The sequence below is a fragment of the Setaria viridis genome, chromosome 6 (genome assembly GCF_005286985.2).
Source record: "Setaria viridis chromosome 6, Setaria_viridis_v4.0, whole genome shotgun sequence".
Classification (NCBI taxonomy): Eukaryota; Viridiplantae; Streptophyta; class Magnoliopsida; order Poales; family Poaceae; genus Setaria; species Setaria viridis.
This window is the reverse complement of record NC_048268.2, coordinates 22,981,857-22,991,693: the sequence shown is the minus strand read 5'-3', so window position 1 is coordinate 22,991,693 and position 9,837 is coordinate 22,981,857. Positions and strand designations below refer to the sequence as shown.

The 9,837-nt window shown below is 43.6% G+C and overlaps 1 protein-coding gene across 1 annotated transcript; it reads left to right on the top strand.

Annotated features, from left to right (window-relative positions):
• The first annotated feature begins 2,256 nt into the window (after nucleotides 1-2,256).
• Nucleotides 2,257-5,869, top strand: LOC117859891 (mitochondrial import inner membrane translocase subunit TIM17-3). Its single transcript, XM_034743087.2, has 2 exons — nucleotides 2,257-3,155; nucleotides 5,624-5,869. The coding sequence occupies exons 1-2, from the start codon at nucleotides 2,656-2,658 to the stop codon at nucleotides 5,697-5,699; spliced, it is 576 nt and encodes a 191-aa protein (XP_034598978.1). The 5' UTR covers nucleotides 2,257-2,655; the 3' UTR covers nucleotides 5,700-5,869.
• Nucleotides 5,870-9,837: the final 3,968 nt, after the last annotated feature.

The window sequence follows — 9,837 nt, the reverse complement described above, 5'->3', positions numbered from 1 at the left end:
GAACCCATAGGGTCACACACTTAAGGGGCTGGAAGCCCAATTCGGATCTGATCCGAGTTGGATTAGGTTTAGGAGTACTAATGGGCCTCGGATCCAGAGGCCCATCAGGAACCCCTATAAATAGAGGGGTGGGGGCGCCCTAGGGTTTACACCTTTTGGCTGAACAGACTTGCCGCGCCTCCCACGCCCTCGCCTGTTGCAACTCGCGGATCTAGCAATCCGGCTTGCGACGCTTCCTCCCTGCACGTGTGGATACCTTGGAGGTGTTGCGCCTGCAGCACTTGGACGAGCCATCGACGAGCCGCCGACGAGCCACGACGAGCCGACGACGAGCCGCGGCACCGAAGGCGATCTTGCTGTGCACGTGGACGAGCTGCTGAGGAGCCGCTGGACGTGATCGACTACGTACGACTACGTTGTTCGACTACGTACGACTACGTGATCGTCTTCACTGCACCGACGCATATCTACATCTTCCGCACCAGTAGTGCGTCGAGTGGTAATCCCGTGATCCTTATACGGCAGTTCTTCCTGGTTATACGCGGTAGAAATTTTGATTTGCGCTAGCGTAGCCTACCTCGTATACCTACATGGCAACCAGGTTACGCCAAGACGGACCAAATCCTAAATGTGTTAACACTTCCAGAAGAAAGGCCAATGCAACAGAATCAAAGGTCTTAGATATATCCAACTTGAGAAAGAGGCTTGAAATCTTACGACGATGTAGGACTTTTATTGTTTGCTGAACAAGAATGAAATTATCATGTATACATCAAGCATTTCAAAAGCGTTGCCTAGGCGACGCCTGGGCGTCCGGTCGGACCCAGCTCACCTTGGGGAACCGGTCCGCCTTGTTGCCTAGGCGATAAGGCGTGCATATGTTTCCAAGGTCGCCATGTCGCCTTTAAAACACTGTATATATCTTCCTCCTACGAATGCGCTTTGATTTATAGCCACCATGGAATCCAACAGGGCTGCCAACCAATTCGCCATCATTTTAGTGACCAATTCAGCAAAACTATGTACTAAACTGATTGGATGGAAATCCTTTGCCATCATTGCATCTGCTTTCTTGGGGATCAGTGTTAGGTATGCAGAGTTGAGAAGCCACAATTTCCTTGCATTGCCCTGTTGCAGTGTGATGATAGCTGCCATGAAATCAGCTTTGATAATCGACCAACACGACTTGTAGAATCTGCCCGTGAAGCCATCCGGACCTGGGGCTCTATCTGCAGGTAGAGACTTGATTGTGTCCCATACTTCTTCCTCCGAAAAAGGCACGCGTCCAGCCTCCAGAGATCAACTGGCACTATGAAAAAACTGCAAGTCCAAGGTGGAGGCTCTTGGCAAGGCAGTTCCCAAGAGACCATCATAGTAGTCGAACAGCACCTGATGCTTCTCTTCTTATGAGGTAGCAATTCGGTCATCATCAACTAGCTTTCGTATTCGGCTACTGAGCTTCAACATTTGTGGAAGCAAAGACCCTGTCAAGAACAGCCATAATTGGTTGGTCTTGGTTGTTAGTCCAATTGTAATACTAATACCTGGTGGGGTTCTTTAACTCTATCAGCCCCCAGCTGTTGACCCAATTGTTAAAAGCATCAGACTAATGGAAATTAATATTGCTATTTTTTTGTCAGCCATGTTCCTTATAATTATGTACTGAAGTATTCAGATCAATTTATTCTGGTTATCAGTTTTGACATTTTATTTTCACCAGAAGATAAAAGCTGATATTTTCACTTTCACACAGGAGCTCCAATGGTCGGAGTAGCAGGATTTTTGCAAAGCTAACGGATGTTTCTGTACTCAAACTATTGTGGAACTAGTATGGCGTAATTGAGCTAGGATATGGGTATTATCCACGAGGACGAGCTTCAGTTTTGAAACTTAAGTCGAGGAAGTTGTCTAGATACTTGGTTTGCATCCATCGGCTTATACTTGGAGCACTCAGCTGTATGTACTTGTGCACGATGAAACAGATTCGCTATCTCCATGTGATTGAGATCTGCTCGCGCTATTCGTATCTGCTGCTGAAGTGTTGATTATAGTTTGCTGCATGAGATGTTGTAATGTAATGGAAACCATATATATGGTTCAGAATGTGGCATTCAGGTTCAGACATACGAACTGCACCTGGATCCAACCAATTGTTCCTCCTGACAAGGCATCCATCATGTTGCCGATTGACATATGGGTAAAGCGCCAGTTTCCCGGTGCGTTTTCAGTTGCTGCCGCTTGTGATCCCTTATCAATCCCTCCCAGCCCTGACGCTCTCTGTTTCGACCGGCTGACCAGACTGCCGGGTGATGCATCAGGAGTCAGGAAACAGCCGCAGCCACGGCCTCATGCGTATGGCGTCAACCTCGCAACCACACTGATGTGTTACGAGGTTTGTGATGAACTGACCGTGCCACGGTGACTAGCCAATGTAGCCATCCCGACCAAGTGCGGGCGCTAGTTGGATCGGCAGCACTTGCTTTTTTCTTCATCTCAAATTTCCCCTGCTTTTTACCTCGATCCAGAGACTCGAAACGTTTGAATCCTAATTAAACCCATCTCGACCCGATTCAGTTCCTTCCACTTAAAGCGTCGCCGCCACCCCCGCCCCCGCCCCCGCCGCCTCCGCCCCCACCGATCCGGTACCCGATAAGCATGGTGAAGCTGAGGCCCTACGTTGAGATCTCGGATTACCGCTATCGCCTCATCGATTACGTGGGCGACGGCTTCGTGCTCGGCGCATCGTTTGGCTCCGCCTTCCACTTCATCAGGGGCCTCCGCAATTCGCCTGACGGTGGACGCCTCGCCGGCGGCGTCCGTGCCGTCCGCACGAACGTCCCTCGCGTCGCCGGGAGGGGCGGCGCCTGCTTAGCCTTATTCTGGGCCGTCGAGAGCGCCACGTGCCTCGCGCGACGGAGAGACGACCTCTGGAACTCCATCGCCGCCGGCGCCGCGACCGGTGGCTTATTCAATGTGCACCGGGGCGCCCCCGCCGCCACGCTCTTCGCGCTCCTCGGCGCCGCATCGTTCGTCGGACTTGCGGGCGCCTTGTGGAGCGTTGATTTGTGGAACAGCCGCCTCTTCGATCACTTCGCCGAAGTCGAGTTGAATCGCGGCTCGCCAGCGGATCCAATCGTTGGATCCATTGAGTACAGGTGAAGTGTTTGCATTCGATTTCGCTCGCAGATTCCATAACTTATTGTAGGTTTGATTCCCTTGTTGAATGTGGATTGTGCTAATTATTGTAGATTTGAGGTTTTTTTCCTGCTGAACTAAGCTTTGCCCCCTGATTTTACCTTTAAGAAGACTAGTGTTGGGGTTTCATGACATCCATACTTCAACTGTCCAACCAGTATAACTCGGGAGAATTGGAAACAATCAATGAGTCATTGGCTTTTATCTTCACATATAAGAAACCATAATATTACCGCTTCACAATATGACAATTGCAAACTGGCTTGGCAACCTGAACATGGAGACATCAACTGTATGATCATGGGAGTTACTTGATTTACTTTTTAAAGCATGTGTGAGAAAATGGAAGAGTTTGCAACTGCAAGCAGCCAAGAACGTAAGGGGTGAGCACTGTTTAAAATAAGTAAACTATGTGCCTGCATGCTCTAGTTCAGATGCTGTTTGCTTGATCTGTATTCCACTATATTTGTTCATCTACAGCCTTGCGGGCAAACCTGAGAGCATATTCAGATGTGGACATGTGGTCTTATGATTAACCATTAGCACTTCTTTCTTTATGCCGTATTATTGCTAAATTATACATGCTGCTAGATATATAAGGGGTTGAAGGAAAAATGAGCAATAACAACAAAATATCTGTATAGTTCACTCCTACACATTAATCTTTATCCGGGTATTGTTTTAAAACACACAACACATTGTTTTGGCACTTGGGGATCCTCCAAATCCTGAGGAGCATACCTAGTTGACTTTACAAGTGCATGTGCAAGCGATGGAACATTGGAACTTGACTGTATCAGGGCAGAGTATAACTGAGGGCACAACTTACCATGGGAACAAATAAAAGAAGTCTCTATGTAATGTGTGCAATGTTGATTGTTTATGCTTTATTTTACCTTCCCTCTGATATTACACTATTCCCCATACCTAATTATTGAGAAAAAAGGATCACCTTTACATGTGCAAAAAGATGATTAGTTTGAATCGGTGCCCCTAAAAACAAGACCCTTGCTACCCTTGACAATAGGGAGGATTGGCGTCCCATCACCCAATAAGGAGCAATTTTGACATGTTATCATATCTTTAGTTTGCTTGGGTTAGAGAGATAAATTAATTCATCCATTCTATCCGTCTTTTTTTCTATCTGTTTAAGCCATGCAGTTTTGATTTTTATAGATTAATTTGCGTTACAGGTAAGGTTGCTAGTCGTATGAACATGGGCCCAAACTCAGACTTGTGCTTTTTTATATGAAGCTGTATTCTGTCAACAAAATATAATTTCGGTGTATAAAACTTAGACCACTTTATCTTTGATAAGTCTTAGTGATGCGTACATTCAATTACAGGCAACAAATTAGAATTTCAATATTCTTGAAACTGAGTCATTCCTATGAGCCAAACTAATGAATTCTTTCAAAATTAAAAGAAAATATGAGAAAGTAAACTAAGTTACTGTTTGATGCCTACTAGTGGGTCTAGCACAAATTGGATTTGTGTCCTTGATCAGATAATAGCTTGTTCAAGAATTTTCTATCATTGATCATGCCCATAAAATTCCAAGTAATGCAGTCAACGTATATTTTTGATTGTGGAGTAATTTCAACATTTCTGTTATTTTTATATTATTAATCATTACCTTATTCTCTCAGTTTTATGACTAACAAAGGGCAGATCATGTATGAAACTCAATTTTTTGGATGACTAAGTTTCCATCCATTGAAGTGTAGGGGACTGGATATTGGCTGTAAATAGTGTGGTTTTATATTTATTCATTTATTGCTGCAGCTATTTTTTGGATAATGTGTTTGGCACACGTTTCATTAGTAGATTCAGCATCAGGTGCCTGTTGTGAACTGTGAAGGTGCAATTTTGACATGTTATCATGTCTTTAGTATGCTTGGATTAGATAGATAGATAAATTAATTCATCCATTCTATCCGTCATTTTTCCCTCTGTTTAAGCCATGCAGTTTTGGTTTTTATTATAGATTAATATGCATTACAGGTAAGGTTGCTAGTCATATGAACATGGTCCCAAACTCAGACTTTGTCGTGCTTTTTTTTTATATGAAACTGTATTCTGTCAACAAAATATAAGACTATATCTTTGATAAGTCTTAGTGCTGAGTACATGCAAGTACAGGCAACAAATTAGGATTTCAATATCATGTTTTGATTGCCCTGTCCAAAATCTGTGAGAGGAAGTCAAGTTCGTCAAGTTGCAGTAGGCGCCACAGCTATGCTTTGATTTAGGTTTTATGTCCCAGCTGAGGTTTATTTGATAGAGGGGCATGTGCAAGAGGCACACGATGTCTGTCTGTTCGCTGCACATAAAGAAGATTGGCTTGCGCATGTACATTATGTACCCTTTGGTTCTGCTGACCTAATATTTTTTGTTAAGCTCACGATTTTCCACCCCCATTGTGTAGGTCAAAAGATCACGGGACAACAGATCTTTTCGCTATGGAGCTGAACTCTGAAATGGCTGCTAAGGATGATGCATGAAGTAGTTGTCAGTTAACACCAAAGCCTCTTCAATGCCTTCTAGTACTTGATCTGGTTCCTGCAGTTCAGTAAAATCCCATAATATATATGTATATCATGTTAATTATTGTATGGCATGATATTATGCATGAGAGCAAAGACTTGTGTTTCTATTTGGATCCATTTTGTTACATTTTGCTGTTTGCGCTAGTGGTTTATATTGTCTGAAGCATCAGCCCACCCGCATGCGAAATCTGCAGGATCCCGCTTGCCTGACTCCGTTTTCTGCCCTGGACTTGCCGGCGCTTCTGCCAGAGCCCGCTGCGTTGAGCATGCCCCAACTTGGGGCGGCCAAGTGTAGAAGATACTACTAATTTTGCTGTTGACGAGACAAATGGCATGCTTAAAAAACGAGCTTGATACATAAAGGTGATTGTGTAATTTTGCAGCCCAAGTCGTAATCATGACGACATGACATTGCGAGACACAGATCATGAAAGGCCCCATCTTTAAACAGACTGGTGCCTGACTGAAGGAGCTAGCTACTGCTGCAGTGCACCGTGACAGAACACGGATTCAGCCGGATTTTGCCTAATGCATGTAGGTGCCTTTTGTCCAATCGTCTCCTTTCTACTCCTACATGTATACTTGCATTACGTTACAACTTACAACGGACCAAGCACGTACAGCAGCAACGTTTACCCCAGGGGGATGAGGTGGTCGTCACTCCTCGACCAGCGTAGAGCATGCTATTGCTTCAGGCGGGGTCGATCAGGCCAGAACAAAAGATGGCCTGCCTGCGTGGGCTACCGTAACCTGCGACGCCTGCGATCATAGAGGCACACACGATCGCCTAACACCGGCCGCACGCGCATGCCATCATGCGTTTCATTTTCCCTTTCCGTTCCTTCTTTCCAGTTTCTGTTGTCACCTGTGGCATTCAGAAGCACTACGTGTAGTACGAGCACGTTACCCAGCTCCGGCAGACCGGCACCGCGAGCAACACGTTGGTCATGCGTATGGGTCGCTACGCGTTCTCATCAGTATGACAACACGCTCCGGATCAAATTAAACTTGGTTTGGTGCTGCGCACTTGCCCGCTCAAACTGAAAAGTTAGAGGTGCTGAGTCTAGAACTAAGTGCCTAGTGTTTCTCACTCCTCGCAACACCGTCTATAACATCTCACTTGTCACCTCCACACTAACTAGTTCCATTTGACTCACAAACCATATAATTTCTTAATTAAACTAGAGTGAATTTCACCAGCAGTCCTCAAACTTGTCCCGAGTTTTTATTCCAATTCCAGTACTCTCAAAATACACATAATGGTCCTTAAACTTGCCCTGAGCTCTCATTCCGGTCCTTAAACTTGTCCTGAGTTCTCATTCCGGTCTTGGTACTCTCAAGATGCATATAACGGTCCTTTAACGTGTCCCACGCTCTTATGCCGGTCCTTAAACTTGTTCTTTACTCTCATCCAGGTCCAAATGCTTTTCAAATGTATTCATTTAACCAGAAAAAACTTTTTGAATTTTAGGATTTCAAACCAAGTTGATCCAAAAATTATGGAAAAATCATCATGAATTGAGTGTGAAAATCAAAATCTCTAAATAACTCATAGTCAAATTATTTTTGGTACTTTTTTGCAAATTTTAGAGCAGAGGTTAAATGGTTTTCATATTATTGTTAATCTTGAAAATAATATCAATTATTAAATAATATGTTAAAATAATAACTCTAAAAATCATACCTTGCATCCAAAATTATTCGTCACCCGTTTGTTACTAATAATTTCCTCATGAATATCTTGATTTTGAGTGGATTAGAACTTGATTTGGAATCCTAAAAGATACAAACAATCCACAAAAGTTTTTTTTAACTAAATGAATTTATTTTGAAAGTATAAGAACCTAAATGGCAGTGTGGGACAGAATTTTAAGGACCGCTATGTGTATTGTAAGAGTACCTTGACTCGGATGAGAACTCTAGACAAATTTAAGGACATGCCGGTGAAATTTACTCATTATTGTGTGTGGAGCAAACTTAAACTGTAAAACACTTTACAATTATAAATTTTTGAAAAGAAGAATTTGAAATTATTACATTGTGTTGTGTTTAGGTTGTTGTTGGGTACACCAATGCTTTGCTATATCACTACACCAAGTGAATGCAACACATATATAGGTTATGCTTTGAGTGTTCTTGCCCACCACAGCCTAATAAGCCCAAAGTCATGCCTTTCCTCTTTTCTACTCCCTGCGTAATTTTTTTTTGACTTTTTAGGATTTTTCAGACGATTAGCTTTGCATATAGAAAATGGAAAAAAATGTGTTTCCATTTAATCATGCATGCACGAGATCAACGCACCAAATTATGCATGCATAAGATTTAAATCCTAGAACATTATTCTTTTTGGGATAAATTTTGAATGCCAAAACATCGTTCTTTTTGGAACGGAGGGGGTATTTCTTATTGTAGTGAAACATAATAAGTTTGATGTTCCCCTCAGTCCAGTTTTATTGCTTCACAGCACCGGTACTGTACGGCCGTACTCCTCACCTCGTCATTAGTTGATGTATTTCTGCCCGCAGCCTATAATTATTAAATTCCAAAACTGTTTGAAGTCAAGATTTAGTGGACGAGCTTGACGTGTTAAATACTTCTTTAGATTTTAGTGTCAACAATATGTGGCGGAACCGCCCAAATTAACCTGATTAAAATGCATTGAAGTCGCCTGACACGCGATTATGCACTTTAAGCAAGTTAACTTGGTCGACCGTCGGATTTCATCCGATTAACCACATAAATAGGATCGAGAAGCATCGTTCACGCGAAGGTGAGTAGCACAGAGGTTACAACATTCCATCACGACAACATAGTTCAACATTTTATTACATCAGAGTTTTCGAAATTCAGACCGAAATTTCAAGGTTGTAAGCAACAAGAGTAAATCAAGCGGAAGCTAAACGTCGATACATGACATCACGACGGAGCCGATCATGACATCAAAAATTCCTTCCTTCGCCGTCCGAGGAGGGATCCCACTCGACTGTCCAGCCTGGAGGAAGCGGGTAGGCCAAGTGGTACCAGCAACCAAACTATTGACATTACATGAAAAAGATTAGCCACAACAAGGCTGAGTATACTAATACTCAACAAGGCTTACCCGTCAGGTGGTAACTACTCCACCTTACTCCTAGACATGCAAGGCTTTCTGGCTCTGGGATTTTCTTTGCCAAAAGCGTCTAAAGTCAGTCCTTACTTTCAACATTTTAGCTCATGTTCTACGTTCTTTATCCAGTCTAGATTAGCAACTTATACTAAACAAGCATGATTTCCAAGCAATGAAAGAACAAGCGTCAAGATTAATATCATCATCATGTTCCATCTTTACTCAGTGCAGAATAGCGATCAAGTAGTCCCAAACTGTGAGAGGCAGACGAATCAATTCGAATTTATTAACCATGCATGGCAAACCTAATCTCACGACATCCACGCACCACGAAGTGTCGCTTCATTTGTCAGCCGTCCCCATCGATCCCTTAGGCACGTGTCAGGGCCAACTGCCTTTGGCGTGCAATGCTCCACAGTCCCGGCCTATTGCTGCACTGTGACCGCACTTGCACCCGCATGATGCACCATGGGAACGACGTTCCAAGGACAGCCGGAGGTATGCCACGCCCTAGTTCAATCAGATACTAGGCTTCCCCATCCCATACTAGGTATGAGATTAGTACTTTCAAACACTTGATCACAAACACCGACACATTTCGACCTTAGTCCATTTTCATTTAGACAGACGGGGAAAACCACCAAGTATCAAACATAAGCCTGACCCCGTCCGTCGTCCTTATAGTTGCGACATAACTGAAATATTCAACTCCTCGCGTGACAGGAAATCACTCGACTTTTACTGGGACCTATTAAGCATTGCCACTACTCGACCTTAGCAACTAGTACTCAAATTAAGGTACTAAGTTCATGCATCTACGGTTCCAATCAACTCCTACCAACGTAAATGCACAATCATAAGCATCAATAAGTGGCATAAAGTAAAATAGGGAATTCATGCACCGGAGATTGCCTTCAGGAAAAGTTAGTGGGTCCTCGGGGTCTTGCTCCGGTTCGGGCTCGTCTTCGAGGGGTGAAGCTCCTCAGC